Here is a 17,654-nt window from a genome sequence, read left to right on the forward strand (position 1 = left end):
TGGGTAGCAGAGATTTAGCCAGTCACAGGCAGGAGGGAGCGTGGACGACCAGTCAAAACAGCAACATCCAGCAGGATTACAGGAGCAGCCCATGAGAGCTCCCACACAGTCCTCATTTGAATGGAGATGGAGTTCATAAGCGTACCGCATCCACATCTTCCCACTACGTACCTGTTCCAAGCCCATGGGACAAAAGAGCAGAGAAAGGAGAAACAGAGGCAGCTTCCAGATGTGCTGCTATTAAAGACAGTTGCTGTGTACAACCTGAGATGTAAAGCTTTTACAGAAGCCAAAAACAAGCCACGCACCGCCCTAAAAAGCAGCTGTGTGCTCATATATGGAGTAACTTTGTGGAATGGACTAAGTGATGTTTAAAATTATGTAATAATATTATCCTGTTTAAAAAAATGCATTAGAAATTGTTATTGGATAAATATAAAAAGGACAAAAAATTAATAATTTAATTAGCTGTTTTGCCTTCTGACTGATGATTTTCAGAATGTAAAGGTCATATTACTGTGTAATCTAAAGACTGTAAGGAGTAGTCACTAGATAAGCCTTGGGCTTTCTTCTCAAACAAGGTTCACTGTTACACAAATGTGCATGTGTTTGAGATAAAAAAAAAAAAAGTGACCTCCAGGGGTGATTGGAGTGATCAATACTGAAGCAGCCAATGAAAAACCAGGATGATCTCCAATTTAGTCACCAGGTAACACCTGAGGAGATGAGACCAATCAAAGTGTTCTTGCTCTGTTTATTTGCACAAATATGCAATGTGTAATTATTTATAAGCTTTGTGAGGAACCTCTCAGCTCTATAGAGACCAGTGTGTGGAATGTGCTGGGATTGCAGAGATGAATACATATAATGGATCTGCTCCTGTGTTTTTCCAGGTTAAAATCAAATGGCCAATCAGGGCTCAGTAAAAACAACTCCAGTGAGAAAAGTGGCATCATTTTCCAGCACACCCAGCTGATTATCAAATCTTCATTCTGTTAAATTTTTGCTGAAGTCATGACAGCAGCGTAATGTGTAAGCACCGTGAGTTCCTGCACTAAATGAACATCCAGTAATAAAGAGCAAAATACCCTGTCAACCATCAACTTCAGTACATTAGTTCTGCTGACACTTGCAACAGGACAGCAGTGAAAAGGTAAGCTGTAAAACAACAGGTTTATTTTTGTCATTTTAATATAATTTAGTTGTTTTATGGTTAATTTAGAAGCCTGCTAAAGGAGATTACTGAGAGAAATAATACTAAAATTAAACAAAGTTTGACATCAATGTGCACAGAAATCCAACACAGAGGTGTCAAGCTGTGGTTCTTGAGGTCCTACAGGTTTTAGATGTTTCCCTGCTCCAACACACCTGATTCATATTAAATGGCTGTTCCCAAAAGGATGTTTGCCGAAGTTCTACCCAAGCACTGATGAGATTAATCTGATTCAGTTGTTGCAACAAGAAACATCCAAAACCTGCGGGGCAGCGGCTCCTGAAGACAAATCAAGCACATTAATTCTAGAGCACAGGTGTCAAACTCCAGTCCTCAAGGGCCGGTATTCTGCAGGTTTTTGTTGTCTCCATGCTCCAACACACCTGACCAAATGTATAAATAGGTTAACAAGAAGCTCCTGGATCTATTTGATTTGAATCAGCTGTGTTGATAGAGGAAAACAACAAAAACCTGTCGGATACCAGCTCTGGAGGACTGGATTTTGACACCCCTGTTGTAGACAATGTAAAATAACATCTTTTATTGTGCAGCTGACCCTGTTTATCTTATCTCAGAGGTCTCTTTTATTAATATCTTTTGCAGGTTGCTGGACTTGCAGGTTAAGTTTGCAGTTGTCATCTGTAGATGCCATAACACCTGACAGCATGGCAGCTTTACCAGCTTTAGCAAAGACATGAGTATAAATGTGTCACTCATTAAATAGCATCATCACGATCAAAGTTCCTCCTCAGCTGCGGCCTTTATGGGTATGTTTACACTGAAACCAGAGAAAGGTGATTCAGTCTGAAGATCATGGGTTCTGGAGACACTTTGATAAAAAATGTCGTGCTGATTGGAGTTTTTCTGGTTTTGCAGGTAGGGAATTTTAACTTATTTACTGTCCATCTAAAAAAACTGAAATAAAAAGATAATGTCAAGGGTTAAATGTTATGGGTTTCTTCTTTTGGGGAAGGCGGAAGCTGCTCCGACTTACAGCGGTTAGTCAGTAAAAAATTTCTATAATTTTTTCTCACATTAAAAAAGGCTTTTTTAAAATGTTTTATTGTTTTCTAAGAACTTTACTCTTTAGACGATGCAGATGCGGGTGACTTGAGAGATGATATACTGGAGATAAACAGAGGTAGAATATCTTTCCTAGATTGATGTTTACACAGCAGTTGTATCGGTTGTTAACCCACCACTTTCTGCCATTCAGGATTTAATCACCTGTTTGAGGGCGACATCGCCGGAAATGTAAGTCATCATAATGTGTTTAGAAGCAGTAAATAGCTCAAATGTTTTCTTTAAACGTGTCCATGTGTCTTGCAGCCGAGTAGAAATGCAATCATTGATGAATCCAAAAGGTGGAAGTTTCCCATACCCTACATCTTAACTGATTCTTTAGGTAACCTCTGGACAGTGAGCTCATTTCTGCACACACATATTTGAGCTGATTTGGAAATAACTTTCTAATATTTTAGAGCTAAATGCTAAGGGTGTGATCCTTCAGGCCTTTGAGGAGTACCGCTTGAGATCCTGTGTGGACTTCAAACCCTATGAAGGAGAAACGAGCTACATTTCCTTCACCAAGCTCTCTGGGTGAGCTGATCTCAGCTCAGCTGTTTGTTGCTCAACTTTATGAGACATTCTGTCAAGTAATCAGTTTGGAGTCAATGATTAGAAAGCACTGGTGTGATAAAATGCTATTTAAACCTCAGTTTGACAACAATAACAGCAGCTTTTCAACCATTTAGATGCTGGTCATATGTAGGAGATGACGGAATAGGCCAGAATGTGTCCATTGGAGCCAGGTGCGACACCAAGGCTATTGTGGAGCACGAGCTCCTCCACGCTTTGGGCTTCTACCATGAGCAGTCTCGCTCTGACCGAGACGACTATGTTCAAATCTGGTGGGACCAGATTGAAGAAGGTGGGTCAAAGTTACTTTGTTTTTTTCCCTATTTTCTCCCATAAACAACCTCTGTGTGTAAATAGAGATTGGGTAATCCCAGCTATAACTCACAATATCTGTCATTTACATGTTTGCGTGACTCGTCTCTAAATCCATCCTGAATTCCTCAAACAGCTCCAAAATGCTGGATAAGCCATGTTTTGAGGATTGTTTCCTTGTTCGTCTCATAAATATTCACACGAGGGTGAAAAACACGCTCTTTGATTTGTTTCAATGTCTGCTTCCTGTAACAATAACCGCAATTACACACGCTTCTGAAACGTGTTAAATATAGACGCAGCTTCTATAAGCAAAATTGCTCTCACGTTTGATTGCTCACATTATGGGTGCTTAACTAATATTATACATAATATAATATAATACATTTTCTCCTCCTAACACATGCAAAATAGAATGTGAACACATTACATAGCATATTAATTATGGCAGAAGTACAAACGGGATGCAGACATGCTGTTTTGCACCTTTTAAAAGCACAACCCTCAATACGGTAAATCAGTTTGTGCACTTTTTTGCATTAAGTTTGCAAACATTTTAGAACACGCAAACTTTTGGTAGATCGGACCCTTAGTAAGGAGTCGGACTTACATCAATCCAGCCTCCAGAGGCAGAAGACGAGCAGGGACACACACTAAGGTTGTTAAGCTTGCAAGCTGCTGGAAATGGTTCATTCCTGACACGTTCCTTTCTTCATGTTATTGTTGAACCATTTTTCTAACGTCTTGTCAAAATGAATCAGTCTGTTTTCCTTCAATGATGCAACCAATGACTTTGCACCAAATACTGCATTAACTTTTGCAGAACCTCTTGTTGTTTTTAGAGTTAACGTGAGATTCGATAGTTACATATGCACAACATCCTCAAAAAATGAATAAAAAATCTAGTACAGGTATCATAATTTTTACAGGTGGTGTTCAGATTGTATTTATGTAACAAAGCTCATAGATATGCACAAGTCAACAAACTGTCACAATGATAGAAATTATGTTTTCCCACAGGGATGGAGCATAATTTCAAGAAATATAAGGATGACTTCATAACCGATCTGAACACAGCGTATGATTATGAGTCCATCATGCACTACAGACCTTTCTCCTTCAACAAGAATGAAAGCATCCCCACAATCACCACCACTATACCGTACTTCAATGATGTCATAGGTCAACGGCTGGACTTCAGTGCGATAGACATCACCAGGCTCAACCGCATGTATGACTGTGGTGAGTTAAAGATTCTTGTTGGCTCACATCTTGGTAAGGAATGTGCTTCTTGATTTGTTTGACCTTGTCAATGTTAAATTCCTACTGCTTTTATTTAAAGTAATTTAATTGTAATTGGAGCGGATTTATTGTTAACTACAATCTGTCTATATTAGCACATTAAAGTTGCTCTAAATCAGGTAGCAAAATCTCCATCAGCTGGGAGTTTTAAGGTTTGTAAAACCAAGCAGGTCTTAAAGTCCATCATTTACACATTATTTATTTTAAATAACCTAAACACATCAGTGCTAAACGGTTTCGGAAAAGGTGAAGTCCACTAGCTTGTGGACCGCTATCCTTGTTGAGCCCTGGAGGACCAGAGTTTGACAACCCTGCTCTAGTTAGCAGATGTTGTGGCTATCAACAGTTTCAAGGAGAAACCAGGGCTTGAAGACCCTCTATCATCATTAAAATCTTGTTTTTGGAAGAACTTTGGTAACTCAGTGAAGTACGTAAATGGACAAAGAATTGGACGAGATGAAACTAAAGCAGTCTGCAGGACTTGGGCCGAGCTGTGTTTAAGATCTGTTCCCCATTTAGCCACGCCCCCTTTTTAGAAGCCCTGCCCCTTTCTCATGACTGGAAAAATCTGGATGAACTATTGTCAACCCAAAAATCCACACAGAAAGTATGAACGCCTTTTTTTTTCTCTAAAAATTATTATTATTTCTATTGTAGAGAACTATAAGAAAAGGATTTGAACAAATATGTTACTATTAACAAAATATATTCCATCAATGGAGTGTTTATAAAATGTCACAGAGTTGCAGCTGAAACTGAAGCTGATGGCAATTTGAAAATCTTCTTTTACACATTGTTGTTTCTTATCTAACCTGTTTTAGCCAACACACACACTCTGCTGGACCAGTGCTCCTTTGAGCTGATAAACATCTGTGGAATGATCCAGAACGAGGAGGACAATGCAGACTGGGTCCAGACGCTCGGCAATCCAGTGGATGTAGATCACACACTGGCAGGGCGTTGCAGAGGTACTGAGCAAACATTACACTTAATCTCCTGGAATTTAAACACAGGAATTATAAGTATGTTCTGCTTGCATGTTTTTTAAAATACAAATTCAAATCTTAAAAAGTTGAGATGCTTTGTAAAAAAAAAAAGGATAGAAGCAAAATGCAATGATTTGTAAATCTCATAACCTAGAGTTTTATTAGACATTTTTACATGGAACAATATTCAGTCACAGCAGCAACACGTCTCATAGTTGGGTCTGAGCTACTCTGTAGCATCCACCTTGTCCCTGCTTTACAGTATTAGTGACAAAAGTAACAGCATTCAGGCCCATTTATGCTCGACGCAGAAGCAAATACGCATTAGGAAGGCCAGTCTTGTCCGTCTTATGCGTCAGACTCAAAATTTGGTGCATTTTCAGGGTCCTTGCAGATCTGTTGCTTTGTGCAGATGACTGCGCATCACCACCAGAAATTGTGCATGCAGTATTCAGTTGTATGGCCCACATGCAACCGACGAAAGGAACAAACCAGAGAAAAAGAAGAAAAACAGGAAAAATATGACACAGAAATCGCCAAATAAAAAGCTGCAGAAAAAAAAGACAGTAGAAGCTGAGAATAGCTAAAGTATTATCGTTCTACTTTTTCTGGTGTTTTTGGATGGTTGTAAACACTTTTAAAACTAAATTATTGTTACCAACCGATGTCAAAACAATGAAATGGACTCTGAAGTCAGTGCTGCCTTGTGGTGGATGAACACTCTGGCTGTGTCCGAATGTCCACACTATTCCCTAACCCCCCATTTACTACATAAGGCTACACTACATAGCAGACTATACTACAGTGCACTCATTCTGTTGGCGATTTAGGCATGAAGCTGGCTGTTTTCTCCTTTTAGCAGATCATGTGACTACCGGCTGTCGCCACAGCAACCACTACACATTGTTCCAAATCCAATCCAAACTCGTGTGAAAATTTTTTTTTTCTTATACTGTATTTTATTATTTATTTGCTGCATATCTATTCAACAAATAAGGATATAAAATGAGGATCAATAGTTTTTTCTTAACCTGCTTTGAGCTCCTGCCTGCAATGCATTGTGGTCTATATTGACCTGTCTAGTGACAATTGATGCTCACTACTTTCCAAGATGCATGATGGGTTATTTTGCGTGCACTACTTTTTTCTCTCTGAATATTCGGACGCCCCTAGAAAATGGCGTGAGCACTATGCAAGGCACTATGTAGGGCATAGGGTGAATGTTTGGACACAGCCTATGGCAATTTAAATTATGCATAGCGGTATGAAAATGTTTGAAATGGATGTTCCGCTTTACATAAGCAAGGGAAATTTATATTAATGCTGCACTATACCAACATCCCTACCCATCACTGGGTCCCATGTACTGCGTATAATGATTCCTGGAAGTGTTCCTGAACCCAAGTAGTAATTTCCAGTTATTCTAAAATTTCTATTATATTTTAGAAACAATGTCAAGCAGGTTGTAAATGAACTGCACATCTTTCCTACTGAGACACTATTGCCTCTCTAATGTACTTCTCCTATACCCAATCATCTTTAAGAGCCAAAATTCATCTCACTGGGTTTTTATTGTACTTTTCCAATTTTTTGTTTCTTATATCCCAACAATTTCAAGATGAGCTCATACTTTACTTGATGTCGTGAAATATCTTATATTTGATATTTTCTGTGCTCATGTTTGAGTTTTACTCATACTTTTATACAGAGTCACTTCTCCTTTGTTCCAATGTTGCTACAAAACATACAGTAAGCTGTGTTTTAAGTTAACACAATCAATCTGTTTTTAGATGCTGGTTATTTTATGAAGTTCGACACATCTGCTGGCAGTGTCGGCAGCAGCGCTTTGCTGGAGTCACGTATCGTCTACCCAAAGAGAGCTGAAAAGTGCCTGGAGTTCTTCTATAAGATGACTGGAGCCGCTGGTGACAAACTGGTGATATGGATTAGGACTGAAGATGGGACGGGGAATCTACAGAGTCTCAAAAAGATCCACACTATTACTGGTATTATACATTGCATTAAAAAAAAAACATATAAAAGTGGAACTATATCTTTTCTTTTCCAAGTTATCATTGGCTCATTCACGTTTGACTAAGGGCACATTCACATCAGCCTTTTTGATTCCCATCCGAGTCTGTTTGCTCAGAAAGTTGCTTCGTTTGGGGAAATGTGAATGTGCAAAACAAATTCTGATTTGGATCAAAGAAGCAAATTCAGTCCCTTCCAAGTGGACCAAATAAAGGAAGCGGACTACAAAAAAAGGCAATTCCTGCTTTTGGCGGAGCATTGCATTGTGGGTAAATACAGAGCAATCGTCTTCTGCCTTGTCTGGTGTTCATACTGCGTCCATTGTTGCAGTGTATTTCTGCAGTATACTTGCATTAGACAAAATAAATAACCAGCGATAGTTTAATCTCCATGTTTAATATTGAAACAGTTTCCTTCCTCACACGGGTCTTGTCTTCTCTTTTGCTAAATACTAGTGCAGCGCCACCTTTGGTAAGAATGGGTCTATGTTATTCTAATGGTTTGGCGCATTTGACCAAAGTGCAGCATGAACACAATCTCGGTCTGCATGGATACACGCCTCCTACAACTGAACCGAGTCCACAATCGGACTGAGTATTACAGACTATCCTGATTTGAATGCACCTTTAAAAATTCTGAAAATGGTTGCAAACATGCTTCTGAATTATTGGCTTTGTATTTTGTCAGGTGATGGGGGTAATGCCTGGAAAACAGCTCATGTGTCTTTTAAGGTGACGGAGAAGTTTCGCTACATCTTCCAAGGAATCAGAGGATCATCCAGCTCCTCTGGCGCCATCTTAATCGATGACATCACTGTCACTGAGACCATTTGCCCAAACTCTGTCTGGCAAATCCACAACTTTTCTGGTGTACTCGCCACCATTCCCCCTGGCGCTTCGCTTAAAAGCAGATGCTTCTACAACTCAGAGGGTTACTCATTTGGTGTTAGTGTCTACCCAAATGGAAGAGACAGTGCCTATCCAGACTATCTTGGTGTTACATTTCATCTTTGCAGTGGAGAAAATGATGCTGTCTTGCAGTGGCCTGTTGAAAACAGGCAGGTAACCATTGTTGCCATGGACCAGGATCCTGATGTTAAATTAAGGATGTCTTCTACAAGAAGCTTCACTACAGGTAGGTCAAAACAGGATATTTGTCCTTTTTAACAAGTTGTAATTCTACTAAATTGGCTTCATTTGTAGTGTTTATAGTAATAGACCACAATAAATAAACATTTGTCAAGATAGAGTATTTTTACAGTATGGCGAGGACAGATCCAACAAGACATTGTCTGTGGAGCCTCTAATTGTCAAGCCATATTGGATGACATGCTCGTGAATTTGATGTGAAACACATGTTGTCATGCTCCAGCTTTACCTATCTGCTTCCTCTTTATGCTACAGTGTAGTGCATTATGGCAGAAAGCTGCTTCCCTATGGGTTTTTTTTCCTTCTCATGATTGATGCTTTCACAATTTATTGTTTTTCCAGGAGACAGAATATCTGCATATATCTGTCAAGGTCCTGTTTATATCCCAACAAGCTTTCAAAATAAATTGCAAAATAGATGCAAAACAGAACACTCTTTGCTTCATGTGCAAGTGTGTGGTAGATCGTAAATCTGTTTTCTGTTATAGGATATCGCTTGTTCTTGAGTTCCCAAATACAAAACCAGAAAAGCGCTAACCTCCGCCAAGACCTTTAAAAAGTTCCTGGCTCCAAATGGTGATCCAGATCAACACCAACATTAAATCCGTTTTTTCTTTTCACATTTCCAACAACACCTGAAATCCACAAAAATCCGTCCATAACTTTTTGAGATATCTTGAACACAAACGGGCCGACAAACTGAAAAATGCCGGTAAAAACATAACCTCCTTGGCGGAGGAAATAATCAGCTGTTTTACAAACAATTATAAATTCCATAGCAATTTTTGATTTGGTTAAATAAGCTTTTATTTTTATAAGACAAAGTTACTTCAAGACACTTTTTATGATCCAGTTCAAATTGTAGCATAATCGTATCAAATTTTTCATTAACTGGTTTTAATTTTATGTTTAAATTCAACTGATGATAATGAAATAACTTTGTAAAAAAGGCTAATCCAGTGTAAAAGTTTAGAAATCAGGTATTAATGAACAATTGCCACAACACAACAGATGGAAATCTCACTTTGCCACGAAGTTCTTGGTTAAATTTCTTCTTTTTATGAAATGAAATTAAAACAGACAATGGGTCAGTTTGCAGCCCTGATTCAGGATTACAGGTTTCTGCAACAAACATGCAATTTCTGCTGCATTACTTTCAAACTGAAGCATGTTTGGCCAAAAGGGGATGGAGCTTTGAAATATGGCAGTCTAACTCTGGGATCAATATAAATAAAAACAAAAATTTGCAAAATCCCTGCATGGAATTTTGTCACTGATGTGAAAATTCTTGACACGACATTGATTAAAAAAACTATTGCTGTGCAAACTATTCAGATGAAATATTTGGAGTAGGCGTGTAAAGGCCTTTACTTGTAGCTAATGACCATATTATTATTAAACTAGGACAGACATTATTTCCTGATTATTACAGTATTTACCCAGTTATTAACAGTGTATCACCAGAATATATTCGATAAAGTTACATTTCACCACTGATTGTGAGCTTTGTTTAGTCTGTTGATGTGTAGCTACCTTAAAATCTCTCTTTATCTTTGTAATCTGGAAACTAAAACACTCGGATGTCACTCTGCGTTGAGACTGAATCACTCCCCCACCTTCATCTCAGCGTTAACATAAGTATTCAGACCAGCGTCATTAACCGTTTTGCCTCCTTTTTCTTGACCATTCTCCTTTCTAGACAATAATCCCCGCTGGAACAAACCCACTGCCACATCAGGAGCAGTGTGGGATGAAAGCTGCGGCTGTTACCGCAGTGTAGACTACGGCTGGAGCACGTTCATATCTCACAATCATCTGAAGAAGAGGAGTTTCCTGAAGAACGATGACCTCATCCTTACTGCTGATTTCAACGGTTAGGATGGGAAATATGAACATCTTTATTATTGTATTTATTCTTATTATGTTCATGTTGATTCATCTGACTGTTCTTTAGATTTGACCCATCTGATAAAGACGGAGGTGCCTGTCAAACCCACCTTTCAGAGCAATGACATCACAGATGAAAAGGTGGACCTGAGACAAGAGTCTCCAAAACACAGAGAACCCCGTTCGGTCACCTCCTGCCTCCACAACCCGTGTCTTAATGGTGGTGTGTGCGTGGAGAGTGAAGGGAAAGCCTCATGCAGGTTTGTATTAGCTAGCTTTGGATATTAAAATATGGCATTACTCATCGCTTAAGTATTTTTTACTCAGTTTTGTTCTTCAGCTCTTTCAACAGTCTTTAAATCAAAGGGTCCCCTTGAGGGCCACATTCCTGCAGGTTTTCCATGTGTCCGTGCTCTAACACACCTACAGACCTCAATTGAATGAGTTACTGTGCAGAACGTAGTAGACTGTTGGAGCAAGGACACACTGAAAACCTGCAGGACAGCAACTCTAGAGGACTGACTTCTGCTTTAGGGTGTATTCACATCAGGATAGTCCACTAGACTCGGTCCAATTGGGAACTTGGCTCAGTTGTAGGGGGGTGTATCCATGCAGACTGAAATTCCATTCACGCTTCACTTTGGTCAAACGCGCCAAACCATTAGAATAACATATCCCCATTCCCACCAAAGGTGGCACTGTGCTAGTATTTAGCAAAAGAGAGGACAAGTCGTTATATATTTACCCAAAATGCAATATTATGCCAAATGCAAGAAGTAATTTTATCTGTAGTCTGCTTCCTGTATTTCTTCTGCTTGAAAGGGACTGCGACCTGCATTTGTTGGCAGACCGGTTCCGCTTCTTTGATCCGAATCAGAATAGTAAACGAATAAATAAATAACCCTTTTAATGAAATGAATGAAAAATCCATGAAGAGAAATTTACAGAAGAACAGGTGTTTTCACTAACAGGCTTGTTTACCTGGCAAATACACTCTGCTCATTAAATTCAGCTCGTCTGGTGACTGGTCGCCACAGCTGCCGGACAGGACTTTTACTTTCTGGACCAGAAATTGCCACCTCTGCTTATGGCTATGATCTCAGCCCTTGTCTGCTCAGATCAGGGCAATTACCATGGTGATGGTATCTGTGGTGATGGGTGGGGTGGCTCTTGATATCGTAGTATGGATGTCTAAGATATGGTTTCCTCACCTGGTTAATCAGTGCCAAGATTTTCCTGTGCCAAGAAGTACCTGTTTATGTTGATACTTTTATAGACATATTGTATTGCATTAATCAAACAAATCAAATCAAGCTTTATTTGTGTGGCACTTTTCATACAAACGCATATCAAAGTGCTCAACAACATGAAAATAAAAAACAGAAATTGTTGCAGAAAGCACTTTGTGTTACATGTTATTTAAAAGGTGATTTATAGATAAAATGTGATTTTATGTGTAGTTAGGTGAAAGCAAAACCATAAAACATTGATGGAGTCCAGCAATACCAATGGTGTATTATGCACAAAATTATAAGGAAAAGACTTGAAAAATTTTAAATTAAAATTGTAAATTTTAAATTACATTAAATTAAAAAAAATGCTTAAAAATTTACTGATGCTCCAAACAAGATGGATGGTGCAGCGCCGGCTTGGTGTATAATTGCACAATAAGGAACATGGTAACTCCATTTACATTTGAAAATATACATCTAAATACAGCTCCTTGAGGGCCACAATCCAGCAGGTTTTCCATGCATCCCTGCTCCGACACACTTGACTCAAAAGAATCAGTCACTGAGCAGAACTGTATTGGCTGTTTGATCCATATAAAGGAAGCCAGGTGTTGGAACTGGGATACATGGAAAACCTGCAAGGCAGCAGCCTTTGAGAACCGACTTTGGCCACCCGTGGTCTAAACAAACCAGGAGACCTCTGGATTAATGTACTTTGGATAGAAAAGAGCAAAGTGGAGATGTTTAACTTTTTAACCAATAATGGTAAAAAGGTTAGTCCGAACAGACATCATTTTTGTTGTTTATCTGAGATTGTATTTATCTTATATATGGAAAATATTAGATTTAAAGTTGCAAGTTTTTTAAAAAAATATTTTTGATCCAACATACTTCTTTCACCATGACTTCTTTGCTTTTTTTTTTCTTTTCAGGTGTGCAACAAGCCAGGCCACCTACTACACAGGTCAGAGGTGTGAAAACATGAAGATAGACCGCGGCATCCTGGGAGCTCTAATTGGTGGAGCAACTGGAACTGTAGTCCTGACACTGGCCATTTTCACTGTCATCAAGAGAGCTCAAGCTAACGCACTGTAGAGGAATTACATGTCATCTGTATTGTTTTAGTAAAACATCAAGTATTCATTATTAATTAAAGGGATTGTAATTACTTTTCATTCATTATCCTGACCGCTTGGTTCGATTAAGTCGCGTGGAGCCTGGAGCCTATCCCGCAGTCTTTGGGCGAAAGGCAGGGTACACCCTGGACAGCTCCCTAGTCCATCTTTTCAATGTGTCTTCATATTTAAATTATTTAAAACTCTGAGCTAATTTTGGAAAATATTGCATCATAAATACAGTTCCATCAGAAATGTTCAATGCTTGATGGTAACTAAGCTCAAATTCAGCCATGTGTCATTATTCCTTCCCGCCCTTGCAATTTTGTCCAAATGCCACAATTTTAATGTAGCTTTGACAATTCCATATTACACAATACACACGTCATCAACCTCAGAGGTGCTTCTGAGTTTGAAATGTGACAAATGTGATCTGGATGACAAATGAGAGCAAGACGTTGTAGAAGCGTCTATAACCTGCTCAACCCATAGAAGACGACGACAATATGAAACCAATCACAGCCAAACACCGTACACAACACTTTACATCTGATTATTTGAATTTTAAGTAAATATTTATAGAAAATTTATAGAATTTTATAGAATTTATAGAAATTTGGACTAATTTTGCAAATAAACATGAAAAAAATAGTAAACCTGATTAGGCAATTTTAGGCCATAAAGAAGAAGCAAACCTTTGTATATCTAAAGCAGGGGTGTGAAATTCCAGTCCTCAAGAGCTACTATGCTGTAGCCTCTTGTTTCCCTGCTCCAACACATATTATCCAAATCACATGGATCAAACAGGTTTTTGTCAACTTCGTCAAAACAAACCCATTCAGTCAGGTGTGTTGGAGCAGGGAAAAAAAAACTAAGACCTGCTGCTCAGCAGCTCCTGAGGTTCAGAGTTTGACACCTGTAATCAATCATGTTTGTAAGAGACAGAAAACTAAGCTAAAAACCCTTTTACGCAGTTCTAGAGAAATGTTTAGTCATATCATGATTAAAGTCATTTTTTGCAGTTTGCTACAGAAAAGACTGAAACAAATATTACCTCCACATCTTTATTTCACTATATTTCTGGCTTAAATTACAGCTTAAACAAAGTGAACAGCCTATGGTTCAGATAAACATACAAACTTAAAAAAAAAACCTGACATCCACATATAATGTTTATGTATTTTGTTATACAGTATATTAACAGTCAGCACTGTGAGTGTTTTTGTCTTTTTATGTACAGTCTATAGCTTTGGTACAAAATGTCAACATTCATTTAGTTATAATTCTCACTATCCATTTAAAATTGCTCTTCAGAGCTCTACAGAAATAGAGTTCTACTTCTATTTCACATGATGATTTAAATAATAAAGTACGTGTTTAATCTAAAAATAATCTGAAACTAACACTTATTTTTTATGACTAGCTTCTCCTCAGAGCAGTGCTTGAACTTTAGCTAACCAACTTATTAACATAATCACTCTGACGAGCTTGATTAAATATCTAACTTTCTTTTTACTAAACAGTTCGGGCTACGATCCTTATCACACAGTATTCCAACTGTAGGAACCAGGATGCAAGCAGAGCAGCACACACGTCTTTTTCTTCTCTGCGATCTGAAAAGTAAAAAAAAAAAAAAGTTTTTAAAGGTTTACAGTCTGGATAAAATACTGAAAATCCTTTTAATTAAAAAAAAAAAAAATTCACACAATTGTGAATATCTTACAGCATTAAGCAATTCTGTTGAAGGATACAATATAATATGATACAATACACCTTTATTGTCAGATAATGTTTAATAGCAATGTTTTTACCCTGGTTAAATAAAAATAAGGCTTAAATCAAGTCTTAATAAATAAACTAATTAATTCCTATTAGAATACTTGGACCCAAGTTAAATATACAAAAATAATTACATTTTCTTTTATTTCTTAATGTTAAATGAAAGCCATTTAATCATGCAAAATTTTAAAAATTTACATTTCAACAAAGTTAATTTGTTTAACTTAGCATTTTTCATGGTTTAGGGCTTGGATATACTTGCTGTTAGCAACACGTACACGTAGATATCAAGGCTGCCATGCATTCCTAGTGAATGTTTTGTACAAAGATCATTCACATGTTATGCAGGTTAGTTGCAGTATTGACTTGAACGATAGAAGTGATCATGTGAAAAAGAGGATGAAGGTCAGAGGTAAACACAATGGTGGATAAATTTGTTTATAACTACCAGCATCTTTATGATTTTTCCTCCTTGTGTCACGGTGACCTAACAGACTGATAAACTGCTGTTTTTTTTAAAATTTCTTATTAAACTATTTTTGAAACCAATGTTTGCTTAATGCTTATTTTAAATCTACAACAGGAAAACTTTGTTTATTGTTCGCAGATATTAGCATGTTAATAAACTCAGTTACAATGGTTATTATTCCATGACAACCTACATAACTATACAGTCAACTTTGATGCAAAACTAAAACTTTCTGCTAACAAGGTGACTTAAGCAGCATTTTCATTTATTTTAGCAAAGAAGTACATGAGAATATGATTATCATCCTGTGAAGTTAGACCAGTGTGTAGCTAAGAGCGAACTCAGAGATAACAGGAACTAACCAGCTAACACAGGTAAGCAAGCTAAATCACGCTGTTAACTGGCTAAAAACTGCAGCTGTTCTATATTCCTCCTTTGTGAAGTGGGAGATCGGGTACATGTCAATCAAAAGGACACGCCCCTAAATATGCCGAATTTTGAAATGAATGACTTTTAAATGGAGGAGTTAGAAATAGATTACTAAACATACAAAGCGTCTTTAAAAAACAACAATAATGATACCAGAAATAATTTAGGAAACATAACAATGACCGGCTTTCAGAATTTTTAGCCCCCTTAAGTGCTGATCCTTTTACTAAGCTACAGAACAAACTGCTGTTATTTAATTTTTTTATGCTTAAGGTTTGTAGAATCCAGAATAAAATGAGAATTTCAGCTTAGTATGAGAAAAGAAATCATGCTTACAAAGCAGCAGAGGGGTATACAACTTTATCCCAGCATTTCCGAGAGTCAAGAACTGGAGTGAGAAGCATCATCAACAAATACAAACCCCCACACAGTGCAGAACAAGCCAGGCAGAGGTAGGAAATGAAAGATTTCAAAGTCCATGGAAAGAAAATTAGTGTGTCTTAAGATAGCAGATCTGCCAGGACACTAATTAATGACTCTACCAAGTCAGAAATTGTACTCTCAAAGACAATTATTAGAACTCTGCACAGGACTGGACTGAGGTTGCAGGCCAAGAAAAACTCCACTTTTTCAAAAAAGACACCCTCAAGCCAGACGTAAGCATGCTACGGACAACCTGGAGAAAGATAATGCATACTGGAAGCATTTCCTTTGGCCCAATGAGAAACTAGAGCTATTTTGGCCAAGAGATACTTGCTTATGTTTGGAGCAGGAGAAGAACACAGTGAAACACAGCGATATGTGAAGATATGTAAAGATTTTGAAAGAAAAACCAAAAAAGCTGGCAGCTAAATTAAACCTGGGTTGTTACTTTGTATTCCAACATGACAAAAACCCAAAACACGCTTCTCTTCTGGTGAAGGACTACCTCCAAAAGTCCACAGTGAATGTTATTGACTGGCCTGCATAAAGTCCCATCGAAAACCTGTGGGGTGAACTTGAGACAAATGTCCATGCCAGAATTCCATCAAATCTGGAGGAACTTGAGAGATTTGACACAGAAGACTGGGCTGGGATATCTCAAGAGATTTGTCAGCGACTACATTTACAATAAAATTTCTTTGGAGGGCTAATAATTTTGTCTTGAAGTAAATGTTTTAGTACATCACCGTGCCGATGTACTGTTTTATTGCAATGGAGGCTTAGTCTAACTGTCTGTAGGCCTACTTTTCCATGTAGATTTTGCAACTGTATGTTCCCTTTTTGTGGAATTGAAAGACTGCCCCATGGGGGTGGAAGGATAGATATGCAATCCCCGCACCAGACCCTAATTGACCTTTTGCAAACCCCGCCTCCAAATGGTCATTGGTGGATATATAAGCTAAGTCCGAGATTCCTCAAGATCGTGAAGCGATGCACCTGTGGATTTTGTAAATCAGACAGTATGTTTCCCTTGAGTTTGTCTGGAGGGTCTCAGGTTTTTTCCCTTCCAAAAGCCGAAAACACAACAGGAGTGGTGCCTACAAAGAATAAAAAAGTGTGAAAGCCGTACTCCGCTGAATGTCTGGGAAATAAACACGTACACGTACGTCTGTTTGAAATAAGAGTGTTGTCCTGCTTTAAAGGTGATGACATGACTTGCTAATAATGGTTATGATAAAATTTCATTAATATTATATATTAGGATATCATTAGGAAAATTTCCTTTTGTTTATTAAGCTTATTAGCTAACTCTGGTAAATGTCTATGTCAGGTGTTCACTGTCTTGTTGGGTCTCAATGCTGAATTCAACAGATGATCATTAAAGACCATTTACATTTTCAGGGTGTCAACAGCGTCAGTCTCGATTATTGATCGTGTTCTGTGCAGCTGTACAGACTGCCCTGTAATTGCAATTCAAAGAGCAAAAATTCCCATTAGCACAGGTTGGTATATATCTAGACAAAGTAAATGTTAGTTACTGTAGTGGTCTTTTTCTGTAACACTTACAAAAAAAAATCAATTTTTTATTTCTACAGATTTTTTAACTGGATGCAATGGAAATACCCCATGTATGCACAGGTTATTTGTTTTGCAAATAGGTGTGCATTCTAGGCACAGATTGAACCATTTT

General features: G+C 38.0%; 1 protein-coding gene across 1 annotated transcript; it reads left to right on the forward strand.

The window, feature by feature from the left end:
- Nucleotides 1-1,028: 1,028 nt before the first annotated feature.
- mep1a.2 (meprin A, alpha (PABA peptide hydrolase), tandem duplicate 2) lies at nt 1,029-12,844 on the forward strand (the record flags this gene model as incomplete). Its single annotated transcript, XM_079255162.1, has 13 exons — nt 1,029-1,041; nt 2,289-2,354; nt 2,430-2,467; nt 2,543-2,618; nt 2,695-2,812; nt 2,968-3,143; nt 4,184-4,405; nt 5,287-5,433; nt 7,242-7,457; nt 8,170-8,616; nt 10,330-10,503; nt 10,585-10,777; nt 12,682-12,844. The coding sequence occupies 13 exons, from the start codon at nt 1,029-1,031 to the stop codon at nt 12,842-12,844; spliced, it is 2,049 nt and encodes a 682-aa protein (XP_079111288.1).
- Between the last annotated feature and the right edge of the window lie 4,810 nt (nt 12,845-17,654).

This window comes from Telmatherina bonti (genome assembly GCF_933228915.1).
Source record: "Telmatherina bonti genome assembly, chromosome: 16".
Lineage (NCBI taxonomy): Eukaryota > Metazoa > Chordata > Actinopteri > Atheriniformes > Telmatherinidae > Telmatherina > Telmatherina bonti.